This window comes from Oreochromis niloticus, linkage group LG23 (genome assembly GCF_001858045.2).
Source record: "Oreochromis niloticus isolate F11D_XX linkage group LG23, O_niloticus_UMD_NMBU, whole genome shotgun sequence".
NCBI lineage: Eukaryota > Metazoa > Chordata > Actinopteri > Cichliformes > Cichlidae > Oreochromis > Oreochromis niloticus.
The window spans coordinates 3,970,664-3,995,289 of NC_031986.2; the positions used below are offsets into that span (position 1 = coordinate 3,970,664).

At 39.7% G+C, this 24,626-nt stretch overlaps 2 protein-coding genes across 6 annotated transcripts in view; one reads left to right on the forward strand and one right to left on the reverse strand.

Annotated features, from left to right (window-relative positions):
- LOC109197015 (ATP-dependent DNA helicase PIF1) overlaps window positions 1-24,626 on the reverse strand; it is a 933,009-nt gene that overhangs the window by 825,274 nt on the left and 83,109 nt on the right. The gene's annotated exons all lie outside the window — the stretch shown is intronic.
- Window positions 1-24,626, forward strand: part of LOC100694991 (dystrophin) — a 178,659-nt gene that overhangs the window by 98,055 nt on the left and 55,978 nt on the right. For 2 of the 4 annotated variants that reach the window (XM_025902685.1, XM_025902686.1), the window contains 19 exons: window positions 2,515-2,697; window positions 5,834-5,968; window positions 6,450-6,599; window positions 12,235-12,396; window positions 13,126-13,242; window positions 13,393-13,566; window positions 13,642-13,797; window positions 13,889-14,059; window positions 14,204-14,383; window positions 14,561-14,680; window positions 14,790-14,960; window positions 15,235-15,357; window positions 15,455-15,589; window positions 16,234-16,392; window positions 18,705-18,875; window positions 22,548-22,670; window positions 23,416-23,588; window positions 23,746-23,881; window positions 24,099-24,274. In XM_025902685.1, the coding sequence (XP_025758470.1) occupies window positions 2,515-2,697; window positions 5,834-5,968; window positions 6,450-6,599; window positions 12,235-12,396; window positions 13,126-13,242; window positions 13,393-13,566; window positions 13,642-13,797; window positions 13,889-14,059; window positions 14,204-14,383; window positions 14,561-14,680; window positions 14,790-14,960; window positions 15,235-15,357; window positions 15,455-15,589; window positions 16,234-16,392; window positions 18,705-18,875; window positions 22,548-22,670; window positions 23,416-23,588; window positions 23,746-23,881; window positions 24,099-24,274 (2,915 nt within the window). The remainder of the gene's footprint in view (window positions 1-2,514; window positions 2,698-5,833; window positions 5,969-6,449; window positions 6,600-12,234; window positions 12,397-13,125; window positions 13,243-13,392; window positions 13,567-13,641; window positions 13,798-13,888; window positions 14,060-14,203; window positions 14,384-14,560; window positions 14,681-14,789; window positions 14,961-15,234; window positions 15,358-15,454; window positions 15,590-16,233; window positions 16,393-18,704; window positions 18,876-22,547; window positions 22,671-23,415; window positions 23,589-23,745; window positions 23,882-24,098; window positions 24,275-24,626) is intronic. The other 2 variants (XM_019351894.2, XM_025902687.1) reach the window with 2 other exon arrangements.

A 24,626-nucleotide genomic window follows, 5' to 3' on the forward strand; every position in this document is an offset into this window, starting at 1 on the left:
TGGTTTCAGTCCTACCTCTTCAACAAAACACAGTTTCTCACCAATGGAGGCTCCGGCTCCACCTCTGCTCCATTTAACCAAGGTGAGCCTCAAGGTACTGTGCTTGGACCCTTTCACTTCTTCATCTTAATGCCCCACTTGGTCAGATCATCCCCCACCATGGTTTCTGGTTCCATTCCTATGTTGATGACATACAACTTTATCTCAGTACCAAACCCTCCACCCAGCTCTCCCCACAATCACTTGCCAGCTGTCTGCATGAAATAAAAACATGGATGTCATCTAACCAACTCAACTCAACAGTAATAAAACTGACTTCTTGGTTGTTGTCCCCAAAGCCCTACTCTGGGAGGTTGGCAATCTACATAGATGGTTGCCTCATCTCACCATTCCCAGACATTTCTAATCTGGATATTGTTTTGTACTCCCACTTTAATTCCAGGCTCATATCAAATCTGTGACCAAAGCAGATTTTTTTCACCTAATGAACCTAATGTCTCAAATTTAGCCATTATTAGCTGACTCTGTAGCAGAGACTCTAGAACTCACCCACCAGGCTTCCAACAGACTAAGCTCTGGGAACACCCCCACTCTCATAAATCTCCACTGGCTTCCAGTAAAATCACACATTATTTACAAAATCCTTCTTCCTGCTTATAAATCCCTCACTCTCCTGTCTGACCTGCTGCACCCATACATGCAGTCCTCTGTCTTGGGACTGCTTTCTGTCCTTTGTACCAGTCTCCAAGCATTTGAGGACAGAACCTTCAGTGTGGCAGCCCGCCACCCTCCGGAACTCTTTCCCATCTGAGCTTTGCAAGGCCCCATAACTGGACTCTCTTAAGAAACTTCTTAAACTCATCTCTTTAACAAAGCCTTTTACTTCTAGCTTTAGTCTTAAACATCCTTAGGTTTCTTCAAATGCGTAATACAAATAGGGGAGTGACCTGGTCATCTTGGAGTCATGGAAGCGACCATGAACTCCTTTTTTATACTATCTGTCCAATGGCTAGTCTTGGCCAAAACAGAGTCACGCGTTAGGGTTACTGTGCATAATTGTATACGCCTGCAAATCTCAATGCACTGAAACAACGCTGCACAAAAGTGTGGGTCCAAATTTCTTCACAACAGTGTAAGAGACTGATAGAATCATACATAAACAATTCAAGAAATTGCTACTAAACGTATTCAGGTCCAAATGCTACTAAATCATGAGGTATAGTAAATTTTTCACAAACTTTTTGTCAAATAAATGACACAGTGTAATGTGTTATGCTGTTCATCTGAGCTTTCATTTCAACACCTGCTGATTTAAATGGAAGACCGTAGAACTGATAGAACGTGTACTTTCTTTTTACCATGACAGTAACTGTGTCAGCCACAGTTTGTGCTGTCAGTTGCTGGTTTTCAGCTTTTGGGTATATCATAGAAAGCGGATTTTAAACAACATAAGAGACACATGATATCTAACATAACATGATTAAGTTGCCAACCAACTGGCATGTCAGCGAGTCTTAATTTTACTTATGAACCTATTTATCGACTGATTTTCAGTAAGTTTCTCATAACAGATCACTTACTCACAGTCTGAAACTTCCTTCTATTGGGCTGTTCTTTATTTCATCTTCAAGGCAAAACTCCCTGTTTGCATTAAAGAGGACACAACATTTGGCTGTTGTAATGCAAGGCTCTCTTAGTTTTTCATTTTTAAACTACCCCTACTCAACAAAAAACAATGGTGTACCTTGCTTTCTCTCTGCTTTCCTTTGCAGTAACTATTATTTCACTTTCTTCAGTCATACATTTTTCAAAATCTTTTGGCTCTGTGATCTAGGCTTCTCTCTTTAACAGTTATACTTCTTCCTCTCATAAAGAGAAATGAGAGCACGCTGATATGTTCCAAATAACAGCCATAGCACCTATAAGTTTTAAACTTATCCATATTCTCTAACATATACAAAGTGTGCAAGTGTTATGAATCCAGCCATAATTTTCACATAAGGTAACAAAGTTTCCTTCATCATTATCATTACCGTTAAGTGAGTCCTCATTTTTTCCTACATGTGTGACTAGTACTGACTACTTTAATTGAGCACCTCCCATTTTTTAACCACATACGATGACCATATACAAACTAAGTACTGTGGAAAATTTATTGCTGGATGAACAACACTTCACAATAAAAGTCATTCTCAACGTGGAATCATTTTGGAACATATCACTACGCCGCCATTTCTCTCCATTTAAACTGCAAGCAGACAGTAAATAAGCTCGTTTTGTTACTTAACTTAACTTACTACAGTACTGTATGCAATTTTTATTTCATGTTATGTTAAGGATTAGGGAGGTCTCACTACTACAGCCTGACTTTCTAAATCTATACTTTCCCTCATTCAGTACTTTTTTGTTGGATGTAAAATTAAAGACCGTGCAGTTTTTATGTTAGCAGCGTGAATCTGACTGTTCTTCATTTCTCTCAGCTTCTCTCTCTTTGTTTGTCTGTTTGTTCATCAGACGGCCCAGGAAGAGGTTCATTCTAAGGAGCAAAAGGTCAAACTCCTGACTGCCAGTGTGAATAGTTTCATTGCCAAAGCCCCGCCCACAGCCCACGATGCTTTGCACTCAGAGTTGGATGTACTGACAGCCAACTACCAGCGCCTGTGCAGCCGCCTTGATGGGAAGTGTAAAACTCTAGAGGTACATTGCATTCTTTCTTTTCTTATTTGTTATCTCTGCAGTAATTTCAACCTTGGTATGCACAGAAAAAATGTATGTAAATTTTAGTTAATGTTATGCACTTTTATGTAAAATAGTCATGTAGTCACAAGGGGCTTCAAGGCTGATCCTTGCATACATCATGCACAGCTCTAAAGGGGTGTTTTGCTGTGGATGTGATTTTAGAGAGTGTATAATAGATATTATAGCTGAAATGAGCCAAGCCAAGCCAATTTTCAGGCTTTTCTCTTTTCCTTTTTTTCATTTTATCATTTTACCATCAGATTCTAAGCCTCATTAAAAAGAAGTCTCATGTTCAATTGTAGTCTACATGCACTCATCGTGGGAATGAATGTTATGGTAATTTGGGGGCTTTTAATTATTTATTTGAATTGTTCTTTTTCAAGGGTGGAATGATTGTACTGTACGCATCTTTAATTACTTTAAAAAATTGGATGCACAGGTTTGAATTTATGTTGCACAGGGTCAAAATTGTAAATACAGGCTCAAATATATACATGCATTAACTTAAATCAAGCAGTGCTAAAGCTTCTACAATGAAAGGGCAGGCCTGTTAATTCCTTGTTAGTGATCGTGATTGAGTACAATCGGTAGTTTTTGTTTTCTGTCGTAGAAAGCATTTTAGATACGCAGAACAATGAGAAAGTCCAAAGAACTGTCTTTTATCTCTTTAATGTTCCACTGTTTCCTTTATTTAAGCTCAAATCAGTTTGATGTTTGAATGCACTGGAAGTTACAGAAATATACAGATATTTGTGCAAAAAATGTAGCCAGTAAAAGTAAAAAAATAAATAGTAAAGTACAGATATGTGAAAATTTTTACTTAAGTACAGTAACAAAGTATGTGTACTACATGTCTGTGTTTATCAAAATGAGGTACATTGGGGTTATATGTAGGTATTTAAACCTGTATAAATAATAATAAGACCACCTAATTACACTTATTTTTATTTCATCTAATTCCTTCAAAGTCTTTACTAAATATATTATGAATCTAGACCAGGGGTGTCCAAACTTTTTTCACTGAGGGCCACATACATACAAATATAGGAGGGGCTGGGCCACTTACTAGAAATTAGGTATATAACCTTAACTGTAGCGTATTAAAGTTAGAAAAATCATTTAAAAGTGGTCAAATGTGTTATATTGTTGAATATAATTAAAGACAAAACTGCCTTCATCACAGCTTTCCATAAATGGATCTTTATTGATTTATTCAGAAAAAGCTTTGGTAGCTCATTCCCAGAACAGCAGCAGATTTCTTCTTGGACAGAAGATTTACAGCACAGAGAAAAAACAATAAAGGGGAAAATGGGACGGGGACATTTCAAGCTTGTTATTTAAGTTCTTAGGCTTAGCAACACACCTATTAACGTTCGTTTGAAACCGTTATCAACATTAACAGACTGAACTGGACTTAATAACAGGAGTCCATATAATTTTAGTGAATTATTCTGGTGAGTATCAGCTGCGCTGGGTATGTAAATGGGGCCATCCAGCCGCGGTGCTCATCGTACGCCACTCGTGCCAAAAATCTGGACAAATGTCACTTGATCAAGGAGCAGATCTGCATCAGAGGAGATCAGCTGACTTTGCGTGTGCGTGCGCTGTGCACAGCGGTGTGTACTCTGTGTGTTAACAAGAAAAACGCATATAAGAAAGTGGTGCGCAAAAGCAGGGTAGTGACAGATTTGATGCGCATTATTGATATTTGAAGCATGTACCTGCACATTACCACACGGGTACTGTGGAATATATTTTTACTCACCTAAAGCGCTCGTGCTCTCGTCCACTCCCCGCAAAAAAAAATTAGCAGCTGTGCGGTGTCTGTGGCATCGGTGCTCTCATCGCATGCGATGGAGTAAAAATCAAAAGCACAGCTTTATCAGACAGTTGCAGTTTAATGTTGGCTGACAGTCTTCAGTGCGTCGCACAACTGTACTTCTGGACACGCTGACGTTGTTGAAGTCCTGCACTTTTTCCGGGCACATTATTTCGGTGACTTTAACGAGGCCGTGTTTTATGAGGTCTCCATCTGAAAAAGGCTTGCCATGTCTTGCGATGAGTTGGGCGACCTCATAGCTGCTATTGGAGCCTTTTCCTGGACAATTTGAGCACAAAAAAAATACCGTTGCTGACCCCGCAGGAGAGCTACCCTTTGCTTTAATTTCTGCTCTCGCTCAGCACCAGTGTAGGATGCATAGGCCTGATGTTTGGTTTCATAATGACGTCGTACATTATACTCTTTCATAACTGCCACAGTTTCAGTGCAGATCAAACAGACACACGTCCCCTTTAATTCTTTGAAGAAATATTCACTCTCCCACCGTGTCTGAAATTTTCTGCACTCACTTTCTACCGTTCGCTTCTTTGGTTCTGCCATGTTTGGTAACTTGGGGTAAATTTCTTCTGTGATTGTCCTTTTTGGTGGAGCAACTGCCTTGATCAACAGTAGCTCCCCCTGGTGTTAAAACTAAGAAGTGCAATACACTCAAGCAAAAGTTGAAGTGCGGGCCATTTTCTATTCTATTTATAAAATTACTTGAGGGCCAATTAAAAATGGGGCCGGACTTTGGACACCCCTGATCTAGACATACTCATATATTATATAAACTGCAATTTGACAGCTTGACTGGATTGCTACTTAATTAAAAGATAAAATTACAAACTAATCAACGCTTGATTTTCCTATTATGTTCCTGAGAAATAATTACATCTGTGTCTTGCAGTTTGCAATAATTCATAGTTAGATAGTTAGTTTTTGTTAATTTATGTTGTAATTTATGTTAGGTCAGTCTGTCTTGTCTCTGCTAGCCAGCTAACTAGGCCTCTTAGTTAGCTAGTTTAGTGTTTTCTGTTAATTTATGTTGTAAATTTATGTTGCATGTAGCACCTTGGTTCTGGAGGAACGTTGTTTCGTTTTAACTGTATATGGTTGAAGTGACAATAAAGCCAACTTGAACTTGAACTTGAACTTGAATTCAGCTTTGACTGAAGCATTCTCTTGCTACCCTCTCTTTTTCTCCCATTCTCCAGTCTTTCTTACCTCTAACAATTGTATTGTGAGTGCAGGGCACGTGTCTGCTTTGTGTTGCAGGAGGTGTGGGCGTGTTGGTGTGAACTGCTGTCCTACATCGAGCAGGAGAATGCCTTTCTGGACCAGTTGGAGGAGAAACTGGACAAGACAGAAAACTTGCCGGGAGGATCTGACGAGCTACAGAAGGTGCTGAATGTGAGTGTCAACACAAGGATTCACGTGTATAGCTGGTAAAACACCAGGAGTGGCTCTGCCACGTTACATCAATAATGCAGTTTTGCTCCATTCTCTACACATTTAATCCACACTGGGAGAAGTCTTCACAGGGTAACTGATATTTGCTCTATGCTGTTCCTGTGTCTGACATCCTGCCCTCCTCGTGTGTGCTGTGCAGCCTAACGTGGAAAACTGTGAATGAATTGCTACTTAAGTTGTGGATTTCTACTGAAGTTGACTCCAAGGGCTTTTTACGACAAGACTCATTCACCCAATCACACACATTCCTACAGCACTGTTATCGATGCCTACGCGCTTTCTCTAATCATTCTGGTGAACGCAGGGCAACTCAGTGTTTACTATCTCGCCCAAGGATACTTCGATATACAGGAACTGGGGATCAATCAGCTGATCTTCTGACTGGTAGTTTCTCTTTATTTCTTTCTGTCTGTACATGCAGAGCATTGAGGTTCTTTTGCAGCACCCAGAAGACAACAGGAACCAGATCAGAGAACTTGCCCAGACCCTGATGGATGGAGGTGTTCTGGATGAGCTGATTCAGCAAAAGTTGGATGCTTTCAACACCCGTTGGGATGAACTTATGGCGAGGGTAAGATATACAGTACATGTTCTGAACTATAATGTAAGCACACAGTGGACAACCAACCGTGGAAGAACCGTTACTTTATTGTTTTAATAAGCAGTCTACTTTTTTCACATTTGTTAATATGTTTTAGGCCAGAGAGCAGTTTGTGCTCATTTACCTGAATGTGTGTAGTTTATTAGTTTGTCTGGAAGTAACAGTGGAAAACTCAAATGACCTAGTAAAGGAATCTGACTATCGAACAGTGTGACTGAAATATTTATTTGGAATGATCCAAAACTGCAAAGTTTTAAGAACTCCACTGTAGAGAAGTCAATTCAATCCTTAATTTAAAAGCCAAAGAAGAGATGCTAATATGGAAAAAAAAAATGTTCTCGCTTTCTAGTCACTGTCAGAACTCTAGCTGCAGCACAGGGAGCTTTAGGACATCTGATAATTCATTGGTCTGGGAGACATGAAACATGGGGTGGATACACAGGGATGGCGGTAACTTAAGTCTCACTGCTGAAGGACTGATGACAGAATCAGTTTCATGACCTAAGGCATGCTTTTGGACCTCAGGGCAGTGCAGAAAGTCTTCCATGCAACAGATGAATTGTGGACCTCTGTCAGATACCATTTCCACTGGAATACCATGAAGCTGGAAAATTTGATCAATGAGTAACTTAGCTTTCTCAGAGGCTGTGGACAGTTTATCTAAGGCAGGGGTGTCCAAACTTTTTTCGCTGAGGGCCACATACATAAAAATATAGGAGGGGCTGGGCCACTTACTAGAAATTAGGTATATAACCTTAACTTTACTGTATTAAAAATCACTTAAAAGTGGTCAAATGTGTTATATTGTTGAATATAATTAAAGACAAAACTGCCTTCATCACAGCTTTCCATAAATGGATCTTTATTGATTTATTCAGAAAAAGCTTTGGTAGCTCATTCTCAGAACAGCAGCCTCAGATTTCTTCTTAGACAGAAGATTTACAGCACAGAGAAAAAACAATAAAGGGGAAAATGGGACGGGTACATTTCAAGTTTGTTATTTACGTTATTAGGCTTAGCAACACACCTATTAACGTTCGTTTGAAACGATTATCAACATTAACAGATTGAACTGGACTTAATAACATGAGTCCATATAATTTTAGTAAATTATTCTGTAGTATCAGCTGCGCTGGGTATGTAAATCGGGCCATCCAGCTGCGGTGCTGATCGTGCGCCACTCGTGCCAAAAATCCAGACAAATGTCACTTGATCAAGGAGCAGATCTGCATCAGAGGAGATCAGCTGACTTTGCCTGTGCGTGCGCTGTGCACAGCGGTGTGTACTCTGTGTGTTAACAAGAAAAAAGCATATAAGAAAGTGGTGCGCAAAAGCAGGGTAGTGACAGAATTGATGCGCATTATTGATATTTGAAGCATGTGCACCTGCATATTAACACACGGGTATTGTGGAATATATTTTTTACTCACCTAAAGCGCTCGTGCTCTCGTCCACTCCCCGCAAAAAATTAGCAGCTGTGCGGTGTCTGTGGCATCAGTGCTCGGATCGCATGCGATGGAGTAAAAATCAAAAGCAAAGCTTTATCAGACAGTTGCAGTTTAATGTTGGCTGACGAGTCTTCAGTGCGTGGCACAACTAGATTTCTGGACACGCTGACGTTGTTGAAGTCCTGCACTTTTTCCGGGCACATTATTTCGGTGACTTTAACGAGGCCGTGTTTTATGAGGTCTCCATCTGAAAAAGGCTTGTCATGTCCTGCGATGAGTTGGGCGACCTCATAGCTGCTATTGGAGCCTTTTCCTGGACAATTTGAGCACGAAAAAATACTGTTGCTGACCCCGCAGGACAGCTAGCATTTGCTTTAATTTCTGCTCTCGCTCAGCACCAGTGTAGGATGCATAGGCCTGATGTTTGGTTTCATAATGACGTCGTACATTATACTCTTTCATAACTGCCACAGTTTCAGTGCAGATCAAACAGACACACGTCCCCTTGAATTATTTGAAGAAATATTCACACTCCCACAGTGTCTGAAATTTTCTGCACTCACTTTCTACCTTTGGCTTCTTTGGTTCTGCCATGTTTGGTAACTTGGGGTAAATTTCTTCTGTGATTGTCCTTTTTGGTGGAGCAACTGCCTTGATCAACAGCAGCTCCCCCTGGTGTTAAAACTAAGAAGTGCAATAAACTCAAGCAAAAGTTGAAGTGCGGGCCATTTTCTATTCTATTTATAAAATTACTTGTGGGCCAATTAAAACTGGACCGCGAGCCGCAATTGGCCCGCGGGCCGGACTTTGGACATGCCTGATCTAAGGCAATAAAGTGTGCTGACCTGGAGAGGATGGAAAGGATGGCTGTTGTATTTTTGGAGGTTGGTAGGCTGGTAACAAAATCGAGTGCTATATGAGTCCAGGGTCTATAGTGTGTTGACACGTGTTGTAACAGACCAGGAGGCCATTGGGAGCTACTTTAGTTTCCTTCTTAGGTTCAGATCAGGCATTGCTGTCATGTGTCATGCTCTTTAACAATTCACCGGAAAAAGTTTTGGCAGAAGTGAAACCGCATCATTTCTGGGCGTCTGCCTCATGCACAATTATGGGGGTCTGAGCCATAAGCATTAGTGTCTGGGTGGGTCTTGTGGTGACACTGGAGCGGATCTCCTGAACTACAGTGACTGATTGCCATTGTTTACTGAAGAGTGGCACCACCTGCTCCTGCTCTGAGCTGGTCTTAAAAGCCGATCCATTGATTACTGCTCATGGCTCACAGGTGAGAGGAGACAGAAGTGGGAAGCAGACTGTCCCATATTTATAAAACATAAAGTTTTTGTTGAACTTTCTATATTAGACGGCGAACAACAGGTACTTTTATGTAATTTAATTGTTGATCTACTACTTAACTAAAAGTGGAGGTCTTTATCAGCAGGAAAAGTTCTAAAACTTCTAAAAAATACAGTTAGATTTTTTTAGCCACTGGTAGGATTTCTTGTTGTCACTCACATCTTCTCTTTCAGCTTGATTAATGATTCTTCTCTTCATCGTAATTTTCCTGGAGACATCTTATGTTTCTCTTCATTTTCACACGTAAACTTAATTGGGTTTTTTTCATCATTGCTCCCATTTTGTATCTTTATCTGCCTAATTCTTGTCCTCCATTTGTCCCTCCTTCCATCCTGGCCATCCTTCCAGTCATCACCGATGACATGATTGCATTCTCAGCCACTTACTGTGATCCTCAGTGACAGATTAGACATAGTTGTGCACCTCCCTTACAATAGAACCAGATTAATGTTCTCCTTGCTGCCTGATAAGCCTTCTTTTGTTTATCTACCCTACATAGACTGCAAGAGTGTGTGTGTGTGTGTGTGTTTTGTGTTTTTTATTTCAGACCTTTTTTATTTTTGAGAGGAACAGAAGCTCCTACTCCTTGTTTCGGTATTTATACCAGCATGTATGCATGTAGGGGGAGACTGGGTAGCTCTGAGCCCTGTTTATTTGTTATCTATAAAAAAGACGAGGAGCCGAAAGACGGGACCAGAGTTTTTGTAAGTATTTCTTGGAATGATGGATGAGAAGCAAATGTGCACAGAGAGCAAAATATTGCCTGAATATTTTTCCTTTGTTGAGCTGAAAAGATGGCATTGAGGAAATCATTTTTTATTTCTTACATCTGGCACAAGTTTTTCATGAGCAACACTGTCAGATAACTAGGGTTGTTTGTCAGTTTCACAGTCTTCCCAGGGATTTCAGATGACCTTTGAAATCTTATTGTTTTAAAATTTGAACATAATATGCACCAGACATGTACTCAAAATGCCACATTAGTCTGAATATAGGCTGAGCCTGAATATATCATCCGAAGATTTGTTTGAGCAAAAGTCTTGTTACAGAAAGGAAAGGAATTGGGATTCAAGGAGATATCAGCAATTCATCTTTAAACTGACTAAAATTAAATTTTCTTATGCAAGTGAAATATGGTTATATATAAGCTTAGAGATTTAGTTTTCACTTATAATAAGTTAGCATTATTATTATATTAAGCAGGATGACAACACACGTTCAAAATGCAAATTCAGTAAAATAAATAAATACATAAAATGTTATAAAAATGCCCAAATGAAAATCTGATACTCTGTTTACTCTATCAGAAAGAAAAGGAACTCTTTTTTTTTTTTTTTTTCTGTCATCATGTTTCAACTTTCTTTCCATGACAAGAGGTGCATGGTAAATAGGCTAAATAGAGACAAGCCATACTAATTGTTTAATCTTGGTTTATTCTCATCTGATGATAAAAGGTGACTTACTATGAGTGGCCAAAGTACAGACGAAAGTATGACTTATTCTGTTATTGACACAGTAGCCGTCAGTAAACTGAAGGCCTGAGCAAACTACAGAAATCGACTTTAAAATGGTTTGGGAGAAAGGTAACATTTTCAACAATATGTTTGTTAGATTCAGACAATTTTTAGGTTTTATTCAGCACAGAAACATGATCTACTTCACTTGTCAAATGCTGTTCTGCTATAACAGCTTATTTTGATTTAGAAAGTGACTCTGACATTGGTGATTACTCTTACCCCAGAGGCTTCAAAAAGCATTATTCTTCTTTTTCACCCTACTTAGCTGATGAAAAATAAGATAAGCGCAAGAGTCAGTCAGCTTCCTTTCACTTTTTTACCATTAGTTTATCAAGCTCTAGTTAGCTGAGAGAGCAGAATAAGTATATAATCTCATTATATTATTATTCCACTTTAAAACTCAGTGATAAATCTGCCCCATGCATGCAAAAACAATAATTAAATAATTTCACGTCTCTTTGTTCATTTCTTCAGATCAAAGATGCATACTTGGAGATTTCATTTCATTGTTTGGTAACAGATGAAAAACAATTGGAAGGTGTTTTTACCATAAGGCACTCAGTCGTCGATGTCAGTATGCACGCGATGGTTCGGGATAGAGGAATAATGAATAAGAAGAAACACCCTAGTGTGAGGGCCTCAGATGCATGCACTGCTAGCATAAGGCTTAGGCTGGCTCAGGACTATACTTGGAACCATTATCCTTCTGTATGGGATTAGTATGTTCACCTGTAACCGCATACATTTAAGCCTTCTCTCTCTCACACACACACAGTCGCACAGCTCTTATATGATGTAATAGGATTGTTTACTAGTTATTCTTGTCTGCAGTTAACAAGAGAGAGTGAAGATGGAAACACTGCAGTAGACACTGAGACACCTCACTGATAACAAATTTCAGAAGAGCGTTGGTTATATAGTGACAACACCGAGAGGACATGCGAGAGAAATCCCAGAATCCATCCTTCAACAGGGTACACACAGTGGGGCTGTGTGTCTTTGTGTAGATGTACTCCTGTCTCGTGTATGTAGCTGTGTTTGTCTGTTTGTGTGCTAATAGTGAAGCCTCTATGAGTGCTTTACTGTGCTAAAATTCTTATGTCCTGTAAATAGCTAGAAAATAGGCTGTTTTCATATTTAAAGATGGGTATGCAAACTGGGAGCTAGTTCTACAGGACAGGGGCCGGACTTTTAGTTATTGTTTATAACAGCTAGTTATTGTTCTTGTTCTTCTGATTTACATGAGTTAGAATATGTCTTTTGACTTTGTTTTTCTTGTTTCCACAGGCAGCACTCAGGCAAAAAGAGCTGGAGCAGAACCTCCAGTGGGCTCGGGAGAATGACAAAACCCTGAAGCAGATCCAGGAATCCTTAGCTAACACAGACCGCCACCTTACTGCATACCTGGCTGATCAAATCGATGCTCAGCAGATACCACAGGAAGCTCAGGTAGCCATAGTACAATGATCCTTCTATGACCTTTATAGTCACATGACAGGAACAAAGGCATTTGTTTCCCACTCCAACCAAGGAAGACAGAATTCCAAATGATGTCCTTATTTTACAAGACAAATTTTACAAACATTTGTAAAATGGCCAAAATAAAAAGAACCAGTTCTGAAACCAGTTTGGGCACCTTTAGCAGATTCAAAGTCTCTATTTAAGGGCAAATCCAGACCACCACTGACCAATGGTGGTAGTAAACAAACAGACACACAAACAGCCTCGGTCTTTGTGTCTTTGCCTCTTTTTCCTGCTGTCTTCCCCACACTTTGATTTGATTTCACTCTCTCTCCCTTTCACCATCTCTTTTTCAATCTCTTTCTTACTGACACAAACACATATACAAGAGAATAAAACAATGATTACATTATTGGAGCAGAGTGGATGACCATTCCTGAGACTTTGTTTTTAAAGAGAAGGATGGCAGAGACAAAGTGTGTGCGAGAGAATCTGTAAGTGTGGCGGTGATGTAGGCTTGCAATGTGTTTGGACTCCATCTTCTCTCTTCTTGATATCTCCTTCCCCCTTGTGGTCAGCAGAAGGTTGTACACTGTCAGTCCATTTAAGCATTTTTAGGGTTTATTTCACTTTGACTTTAGTGTTTAATTGAATTGAATAAATTACATAAAATTACATGAATTCTTTATGTATCATGTGTGTTTGTGTTTTCACAAGAAAATCGAGTCAGAGCTGAGCAGCCATGAAACGACCCTGGAGGACTTGAGGAAGAAGAACCAGAACAAAGACAAAGACCCTTCCCCAAAGATCATGGGACAGATGGACCTTACCCAGGTACAGAACCGCAGACAGTGTGCTGAAATGTACAGCCAGAATATACATATACAGACAGACAGGATATGGTGTTTACTGTAATCAGTAATCCTGTAGGACTCTTTGCCTATCATTATGTGTACTATGGGTCTGCGTCTTTTTATTTCCCAGAAAATGCTGGCAGATGTGTGGACTAAGTTCCGACTCTTCCAGAAGCCTGCCAACTTTGATTCTCGGCTGCTCGAGTGTGAGCGTGTGCTAGCCTGGGTCAAAAGTCAAATGGGGGTGCTGGACATCCGCAGTGTAGAGCAGGACGTGGTGCAGTCACAGCTGGAGCAGTGCATGGTGGGTATTTGTTTCACATATGAACTGATGAAGAGATTCTATTTTAAGTGGCTTCTATCTATTTGGCTTGAACAGAAGCTGTATAAAGCGCTGAGTGAAGTGAAAGGGGAGGTGGAGACGGTTATAAAAACAGGCAGACAAATCGTACAGCGGCAGCAGACTGAGCAGCCCAAAGAGCTGGACGACAGAGTGACTGCCCTGAAACTGCTGTATAACCAGATGGGAGCTCAGGTTAGGACACACACACACACACACACACACACACACACACACACATACTGGAGTAACTCCACCAGCATAATCAAAGAATGTGTGTTTGTAGGTGACAGAGAGTAAGTTGGAGCTGGAGAAGAGTCTGAAGTTGTCAAGGAAGCTGCGTAAGGAGCTGAACGGGCTCACAGAATGGCTCGCTGCCACTGATGCCGAGTTGACGAGGCGCTCTGCAGTGGATGGAATGCCCAGTGACCTGAAGGATGAGGTGGCGTGGGCACAGGTACCTACGTGTATATATCAACATGAAGACAAACATTAAAGAGTGAACCTCTATTAATATCTTTTATTTTAAGTGCCTTTATAAACATGCGAGGTCACCTTACATAGAAAAGTTCTTCTGTCCTTGTTTCCTAATTGTTCTCAGTCCATCCATGGGGAGACGGAGAGACACCAGCCACAGCTGCAGGCAGTGGTGGACCTCGCCGAGGCCTTAAAGGCTGTGCTGCGCGGCCATGGAGCCCTTGTGGACGACAAAGTCAGTCTGCTGCACTGTAACTGGATTGCAGTGACTTCTAGAGCAGAAGAATGGCTCAACCTGCTGCTGGTCAGATATAGAACTGAAATCATTCTGTGATTCTACTCTTATTATACTTTCCATTTATCTGTTGTTTCCGTTCTAATATTAGACCTGGCTTGCTAAATATAGCTCTTGGAGATGTCACTGTTTGCAGAGTCAGAAGAGTCTGATTCTTCTCTCTCTCTTTCTTTACCTCTCTTTCAGGACTACCAGCAGCAGATGCACAAGTTGGATGGACAAATACAGGAAGTGAATGGATGGATCAATGGTGCAGAGAGACAAATGAATGAGATAGACAGCCAGGGACCCAGTGATGTATTGAAGGTTATATTGTATATATACTTTGAGGCTTTTTTCCCTATGTCATATGTTTCTTTCATGCCTTTGGTGAAGACAGTTTATACACCTAACATATGTATCTTGGGACCTGCAGGTGCTACGTGCAGAGCTGGAACTCACTAGAGGAAAGATGGAGGAGGTAAGGTCTCTGGGGCAAGAGTTAATGTCCACCAGGGGGGACAACTGCCAGGTCCAGGTCAGACCCAAGTTGGAGCAGCTTAACCACAGATTTGACACCATCTCTCAGCGCATTACCTCTGGAATGGTAGGGAAGTACCTTTATATAGATATTCTTTTAGAGCAGAAACACACAGTCTGTGTGCATTTTGTTTGTTTGGCTGTTTCATATTTATTGTTAAATGCTATATTTTAAATCCTAAAATCCATGAATTTACTTTAATAGATTTCAAATTGTAGTTGCTCCTTAACTCTTCTTCTTAGTCTTACTACATAGGTCTGAGACTGTGTAAATAAATGTACATTCTGTGTGTATGTGTGCGCCTGTACATCTTTGCCATGGGACTGTGTGTGTGCGGCAGATGGCAGCATCAGCCAAGGAGCTAGAGCAGTACCACAGTGAAGCGCAGGTCTGGCTGGAGCTCCTGGAAGATGAAGTCAAACAAGGGGAAAACCTGAAGGAAGAAGATTTCCTGGAGGACAAGGTCTGTTACCCTCACACTAAGGTTCAGTCACAGCTAGTGTGACTTCCAGTCATTTTCTGTTTCGACTAACAAACCAAGCATGTGCTTGTGTGTTTAGGACTGTGAGGAGGGCGCAGTTAAGGAGTTACTATTAAAAGGAGAGAGTCTACAGAAGAGAGTCCCGGATCTGGACAAGAGAGAGGAGATCAGACTTAAGCATAACAAGCTGAACATGAAATACAACATAGTCAAGGTAACACACACAACAGCTAATATTAAACAGAGCAATAACATGGGAGTATATTCACAATGTGTTATATCATTGCAATGAAATATCTAAAAGTTGCTGCTAACACATTAAGCCAAACCCTGTTGTCTATGTTCAAGTCATCAAAAAGTTACTCTTTGCTGGCTAGCATACAATGCTAATATGCTATTATTAGCTAATATGTTAACAATAAGCCAAAATAAAGCAAACCATTACATTAAATAAAATAAAACTTTAAAAAAGTAAAGATTTTTTAATTTTCACTAAGTACAAAACTAAACTTGTTGTACTTGCTTTTATAAATATAGAAGTATGTATGTAATACATTAAATAAATAAAAAACATGTTAAGGTGCTCATACATGCAAATACAGAAAGAGTTTGTACAATTAAAACTTTTTGAGTCAGTACTTTCATGACCAGCTTTTTTTGAGATAATAATTCTGGGAGGAAAGAAGCAAGATTAAATGAATGTTAGTGTTCTTCTCAGCTATAGCTGCACATAAACACTGTTTATTTTGAATACATGTAACAGCAGGTCAGTTGGATAAAAGCTGTGTCACATAAAGATATTCATGATATTCATGTGTGTGCATGTCTCTATGTGCTTGTGTGGGCACATGCATGTAGGACCTGCGCGTCCTTCGAAACAGGAAGGCATTGGCCATTGCGCCCCAGTGGTACCAATACAGGAGGAAGTCACATGACCTGCTTGCCTGGCTAGATGACATTCAACGCAGAGTGGACTTACTGCCTGACCCCCCTGAGGGAGAGAGGGTCAAGGTGATGATGCGCACAGAAACACACACACACACACAGTTCCATTCCATAAAGCACCACTTCTTTGTATTTTCTATTTGGCTTTTCTCAAAGACACACAGCCTGACTTTATCTTTGTCATCGCAGCTCTTCATCTCACGCCTTTTCTTTCCCACATCGTCTGCTTTGATCTTTTGTCATTCTGTGTTTTGCGGTATATATTCCTTTGTTTCTATCCTACCTCTCCCCTTCTCCAACTTTTGGACAAAGATTTAATATCAAAGATTTGCAGCTTTATCACATGGAAACACTCCCTGAGCAGTTTTTTTTAAGGGAATAGTTTTTTTATTACGATCACTGATAGATTTTTATCAAGGATTTAGTTATTTATTAATGGACCTAGAGTTGTATGCAATATTTTATTGTCTTTAAATAATTACTGTCTTTTAAGGCAGCATTGAACTTAAAATCCCTGTTTATTACTTCATGATGAATGATAAAACATGCTCCTATTTAATTCAGTATACTATGGAGCTTTTCTGCAGCGAAAATACTTGACCTTACTTGACCAACTCAGTAGCTTTAGACATTGCCAACATTATATTAAAACCATGTACTTTACTTATATTTGTCACTTGATTAGTTTTTCAGAATAATTTATATACACTGTGTTGTAAAGTAATCACTTATTTACCCAAATCATTGAATTCAGGTGTTCCAATCACTTAGATAGCCACAGATGTACAAATGACAGAGCAAGGTTACCGGATGCTGAGGTGTATAGTGCACATCACTATAGACCTCCAAACTTCATGTGGTCTTCAGATTAGCACGGGACCAGTAGGTAGAGAGCTTCATGGCTGGGCAGCTGTATCCAAGCCCTACATCACCATGACAAGCACAATTGTAAAGCATTGGATGCAGTGGCCTAAAGCACGTTGCTACTGGACTCTAGAGCAGTGAAGATGTGTTCTCTGGAGTGATGAATCACATTTCTCTGTCTGGAAATCGACTGGATGAGTCTGGGTTTGGCAGTTGCCAAGTAAGTGGTAATTGTCAGACTGCATTGTCTCAATTGTAAAGTTTGGTATAGGGCCATTTTTCAGGAGCTGGGCTCGGCCCGTTAGTTCTAGTGAAAGGAACTGTTAATCCTTCAGTGCACGAAGACCCATAAAGACATGGATGAGCAAGTTTGGTGTGGAAGAACTTGACTGACCAGCACAGAGTCCTGACCTCAAACCAATACAACATCTTTGGGATGAATTGGAGCTGAGACCACGAGCCAGGTCTACTCACCCACCATCAGTGTCTGACTTCACAAATGCACTTGGAAGGGAAAGCCTACCCAGAAGAATTGAGGGTTTTATAGCTGTAAAGGGTGAACCAACGTCAAATTAAACCCATAAAAATGGGATCTCAATCAATTTCATATGCTTGTGAAGGCAGCATTTGTAACTTTGTGTTACAGTCTGTAGGCGCTCCTTCTAGTTGCTAAGTTTTTGAAACTGCAGCATCTCAAAAAACCACAAAAATAATATTGTATGTTTAGGGCAAAATTATGTATTAAGATGTCCAATGATTTCTTATTTAGATCAAAGTGCTACAGCAGTGCAGCACTAACATCTGGCTCTGATTTGGAGAAGGTGTGAGAAGGAAACCCTGGACTTCCACCAGTTTCCCCGCCCTTTCTGACTCTCTGTATGTGTTTCACTTTCAGATGATCACTATGACATTTCGCTAAGCGGACACCCCACCCACACGTCTCAGACTCACCATCATTGCCGTGAAAGATATTCCTCACTGCTTGTCCGTCTGTGTCTCTGTCCATCCTTCTGTCTTTCAGTCTGTTCGTGTAGCTCTTTGTTTCTGTTCAGCCAGAAACTGCTTAGTTCACACATAGCACTTTTTTCTGCACTTGGCCAATGACTTTACTTGTTCTTTGTATGAATAAAGTCTTAAGGCAGTCAGTGCCTCATGATTATAGCACTGCTTTCTTTTTGAAATGGAGTTAAATACTATACAAATATACAGCCTGAACTTTGTATATGTTTATATGTGACACTGACAAACACAACACTTTGTCCCTTTTGTCAATGTATTGTCTCTGATGGGTAAATGATGTGCTAATGGGTAAAAGAAAGTGGAATGTGTCATTATTGATTATTTGAAATGTTTGTGTGTGTGTGTGTGTGTGTGTGTGTGTGTGTGAGAGAGAGAGAGAGAGAGAGAGAGAGAGAGAGAGAGAGAATGTGTTTCCAATACATCTACATACTTGTCTGTGCTTGCCCTACTTGGCCCCCAACCAATAGCAAGTGACCTTCCACATTGATTTTGTTCAATAGGAAATTGGCTCAGAGTTCGACAAGAAGAAGGAGGAGCTTAAGGAGGTGCAGGGCTTAGCCAATCAGCTTTCAGAGGCTGGAGCCACCAATCTAGTGGAGCCCCGCCAACTCCAGCTCAACACACGCTGGGTTGAGGTGGAGGGCAAGTTCATACCCTTCAAAAGACAATGTGTGAGTTTCAGTAGGCACAACTTGTGTATCGACAGTACTAACAGAAAATACTTTAATTATTATATTTCAATACTAACTCTTTAGTCTCTCAAAGGTAGTAGTAAAAGTTTATCTAACAACATGAAAGCTTCAATCCTCTCCAAAATCATCTCCAAATGAAGTTTAGGAGCAGTAAACTTACAGTCATGTTTAAAGTTAATAATCTTAAATCCACAGTCAGCCAATGAACAGTGTTCTGATTGAGTACAAACTAATATTGGTACCACAAACTCATTAGCTCTAACAACTATGATATGCTAGTAGTGCTATCTTAATAATTTACTACTAGATTCAGAATTCATGTAGGCTGTTTTTTTTTAATAGTGCCACCGAGGTGGTTAGCATAGAGTGGTTACATTTTGTGTGTTTCCCTATGAGACGTATGGACGATAAGAAACATTTAAAATACCAACGTTACCAACGTTATCTTTTAGTAAAATATTAGTCCCTACCTAAATACCCCAAATTTGGGACCTTGTCTATCTCTTTATAGTACATTTTTAATACCTTCAAAACTGATAGTACAATATATTTTTATGTTTTGAAAATCTGGATTCGATGAACTCCATTCAAGGAAACAAGTTGCTTTTTGTGTTTTTCTATGCTGCATTCTCATCCACACATTATATCTGTACACAAGTTTAAATCTCCTTGGTTGCTTTGTCTTACTCTGTGTCACTGCATGCCTCCTGCTCCACAAACCAATCACATTACTGGAAGTTCCCTGATCTGCAAATCACTGAAGATGTATCTTGTAAGCCACTAACATGAAATCCATGTACATACACTTAAATGATATAATCTTAGACAGATACACATGTGAACTGTCAGATTTCAGGCATACATTAATTTATTTCTACATGTGATCTCAGACCAGTCTTAAGCACATTAGTATCAGTTTGTCTTTTTCTGCCTTGCTCTGTTATACCATTGGACAGTAAACATATAAGCTGCTAATGTCTCTGATCTGATCAAATATTTTCCTTAAATATTACTGATCACAGCGATCTTATGAAGCTGACATCTTCTGGACAGTGTCTTCATAATACTAAAGTGCTCTCAAAATAAAGTCTTAATTAAGAAAGTTCACTTGGAAGGATTCAGGCTGCAGATCGTAATCTAGCCAAGCACTCTGATACAGGATCAGAGTGAATATATTCTAATGCATTATAAATGATAACAAACATAGCCTATCACCTTCATGACTTCCATCCCTATCCCCACAGGGGTCTTCTTATGTTAGTAATCTTCCATAGTTTTCCTTAGAGTAAAACTCCTACTGACATGAGACAAGTATCATTTCAAATGTTAATACAACAGCTTAAACTTGAGAACAGAAAACCCTCCCTTTAAACTTAACCTTGCTTTTCTGTGTGCATTGAGGGTAGGGCGGTCACTATGAATTTTTTTATGTAATTGTGTGTTACCTGCATTTGGGATCACAATAATTCGTAGTGTCCTAAATAAATCATACTCGTTAAATGTCAGCATATGAGAGGAAATAAGTGTTTTAGTGAGTCTTTGTAGCCACAAATTATAGTGGATTGGCTACAGAGTTACAGGTCATGGGGTAAGAAATAAGGCCACACATCTGGCCACCCCTGTTGGTAGTGTCTTGCCCAAGGATATTTGGCATGCAGACTGGAAGCACCCAGGGATCAAACCATGAACCTTTCAGTTAGCAGACGAAACCAATTCTGCTATCAACCTGAGTGGTTGTAAGTCCAGTCTCAACTACAGGTCATGTCACACATGAGAGTCAAACACAAAATGTTGGAAAGGCTCACAATGAAAATGTGTGGGCAGTGTTTGGTCCTTTGCTACAAATGTGAGGCAGTAAATTAGAGTCTAACCATAATCACTCACTATGCAACCTTTGCTCTTAAAATAATGTCCAACGTTGACATAATTCATAAATATGACCACAAGCTTTTCCCAATTTTAATTACGTCTATTTTAAGCAGGAAGGTTCTGGCCAGCCAGTGAACTTGGAGTGATTAAAAATAAATAAATAAATGTAAAATTAGTCTTAAGAATTTTGAAAAAAATAACAATAGTCAGTCTTTAGCATCCAGGGAAAAACTGTCTCAAACTGTAGCCTAAAGAAGGTTTAGGAACACAGCTGAGTGATATTATGACAGTCTCGTTTTTTATGGTTACAGTGTTATGGGACACATAATTATAAAAAGCCATATGCACAGAACAAACCAACATTAGACAGAAAAAGCATGTAATATGAAATGTAGTAATCTGAGCACTTTATGGGCTTCTTATCTTGTTGGCTTAAAATATGAGATGTCAAAAAAAAAGTGAGAGGTAACTTTACAGGATGGTAGGTGACAGCACTTTTTTCAGAGACATGCTCCTAGTGTAGTAAACCATGATGATTGTAAGCAGAGAAGCAAAGGCATTCAAAACTGTACCTCTCAATTTCACCTCATAACACACGCACATACACTTGGCATGATATCAGAGAAAGGTTTTTTTCTTTTGCAAAGGCTTGAAGGATCAGTCCACCAGTTTTTCACATCAAAATCATTTTGACCTTTGTGAGGAACACAAGTGATTCTATGGCAACAGGTGCACTTTAGCATGCAGATGTTTGGGCATCAGTGGTAAAAACTGAGATCCTTAAAATAAAAAAATAAAAAAGGATTAGCATATTAGTTTTGCTTTGGACAATTCAAAGTAGAACACCCCAGGAGAGCTCAGCTCTCACTGACCAAAGATCCTCAGATCTCAATTAGCCTATTAGTGTTACAGCTTGTTCACAGTCGTCATTAAAGATGCGCATTTTAAGGCTTTCTCAAGACTCAGACTCCTCCAGCCGTCCCCTAACAATCAACAGGCTTGGGTTACTCTATGTACCAGATTGGGACTCTAAAAATGAAAACAAGTGTTTTTAGGTAGTAGTTTGCGTAGCCTTTATTGAAAGAATTAAAAAAAACTGCAGTTTAACAGACGTTTCCAAATTCTTGAAGCAAATGTCAGTAACTTGACTTCTATGACAGGAAGAAGAAACATAAATACATCTCAGTATCTCAATAAACTACATCAGGCACAAGCTGAAGATTTTGCTTCACCCTTTAACCTAAACTAAGGATACAGCTGGTGTTAGGCCTCCAAAGCAGGGACACCATAGTTTCATAGTACTAAAAGTCTGCAGAAAGAATGAAACCCATTGATTCAAACAAGAAGTCACGTACTCTTACCTCAAAAGGCTTTAATGGTTATCGTATTTGCCAAAGAGACATTTACTAAGTACTGGCCATGCAAAGTTCCCCAACTTTTGGTTTGGTCACATTTTTCTCTGTTTTGATCATATGTGTTACACTTACATGACTTATGCACAAATGCATATATATACACAACAAAAGTTTATTATTAGACAAAGATAAACTATGCAGATACAAAATGTAGTTTGAAAATTTGGGGGTTTAGGAAAATGAGTCATTTATTTTGATTTTTTTCTATTACACATTCAAAAAAGATGAATAGAAAACAAAATTCCAGATCAGTTGCAGATGTTGTTTTCTTTGATATGTTCTCTTTTTCTGATTTGGCTCTGCTTTGTATGTTTGTGTTGCCTTTTTATGTGTCTGTGTGTGCATGTGTGTGCACTTGTGTAATCAGGAGTATATCACAGAGCTCCAGGCGCTGTTGTGTTCGGTGTCAGAGACGGACTTCAAGCTGAACTCTCCTGAATACTGGCCTGCAGCATATTATAACATGTCTCAGCAAGAGCACTGCCTGAAGGTCAGCATTGCTTTTGAACTTCTATCTGAAAGGCCCAGTCAGTCAACAACTGACCACCAGTGTGGTCAAATATACTAAAGCTTATAAGTATTATACTGTTGTTTATACCATTAATCTGAGTTTCCTGTTGTAGTCAATGTTGTTTTATATTTTAATGTATTTTCTCTCATGCTGTGCACCATAGTTTCTATGACTACGTACCAAACAAAAAAATTGTGCCTCTTGTAACATATAAGAAATAACAAAAAAACAGTAAGCCTAAAAGCATTTCATTTTTATAACATGATAATCTGGCATGTGGTTTTAACAAGAAAAGCATCCAGTAAGTGACAGTGGTAACCTCACACTCTGCACTTGGACTCTTGATGATACTTGGAGGCAATTAAGCCGTTGTAATAATTAATATAAATTCAGTATTTTCTCAAGTAGCGACTCGAGCTACTACAGTCCTTTGAACAAGTATCCATACCCTTTGAACTGGTTATCACATTACAACCACATACTTCGATGTACTTATTGGCATTTTATGTAACATAAAATGCCTAAAATTGTGCATAATTAGGATGTGGAAAGATAACGATACATGGTGTTCAGGTGGCATTTATTCTATTCTATTTTGGGTTTTTCTGTCCTAAAATGTATTGTGTTAAGAGAACAATTCTAAATATTTTCACACCAGACAGTGTACTCTCCTCAGTAACATGTTGATATTTTTCTACCATAATCTTATCCTCCACACACGCAGGACGTAAAGGGGAATATTGACAAGCTGCGAGGTCCTGTCGATGGAGTACTGGCTCACAGGAAGGAGATGATGTCTGGTGCTCGACCTCTGGAGGGCCAAAGAATCCAGGAGTCTGTCAACCTCCTCAGTATCAGCTGGGGCAAACTGAACAAGCTCTACCAGGACAGACAAAAGTACGGGTGGTTCCCCTGTATACTGCGAGTTCTTCTCCGTGTGTGCCTTTGTATGTGTTTTATCTGCACCCGTGGTATTATGTGTGTGTGTGCGTACATGCATATTTCAAACATTCTGCACAATTATAAATAAACATTTTTCTGTGTGTGTGTCAAGGCGTTGGCAGGATTGTAACTCCAAGTGGCAGAAGTTTGTTTCGGATCAGAAGGAACTTGAGGAGTGGCTGAATGATGCTGAGGGGACTTTGAAACTGGCCGAGAGCAACCCATTAGCACACAGACAGCACCTAAGGGTAAAACACACATACACAACTTTTCCTTTTTGAGAAAATGTAACTGCACAAATATAACCTGTAAATTAAAGGTAAATTTTAGTGTTTGTTGTTAAATAGTGTCAACGACACTGTGGGAAATCTTAAAATTTCACCTGGATCTCTGTCTATAATTTTCACTTGAAATCAATAAATAATTAATCAGTAATAATCTACTGTGTCTGTATTATGTGCACAGGACTTGACTGAGGAAATACCCCTCCAGGAAGCAGTGCTGGGCAGAGTGAACTCTGCAGGGGTGGACATAAGCCAGATGAGCACACCAGATGATGCTTTGCAGCTTCAATCACAGCTCAAATTACTGAACACGCGGTGGGCCAACGTCTGCCAGCAGCTTAACAAACGAAAAAGGAGGTAAATGTGCACATGCATGTGTCTGTACCTTCCATATGGATAGATTAACTCATGCCTTGTCATAACATGAGTTCCAAATCTTGGGAATTTTAGAAGCATTTCAAGCACTTGGTCCTGGTGTTCCAAGTATGCACTGCTTGCTAACATTTTGCACGCTGATGTTATGTGCTGGATTGCCTCAGGGTCATATTTGCACAAGGTCTTGCCTGGTGTGGTAGACTCCCACCTATATTGATCTTGTGCTTAGAGCGTGTTCCTGTCCTGCCATTATTAATGTCTCTGTGCTGTCTTTCAGTCCAGCCTTCTCTAACCACTTGTAGGATGTTTTTTGTCAGCTGGTGGTACATGCCGT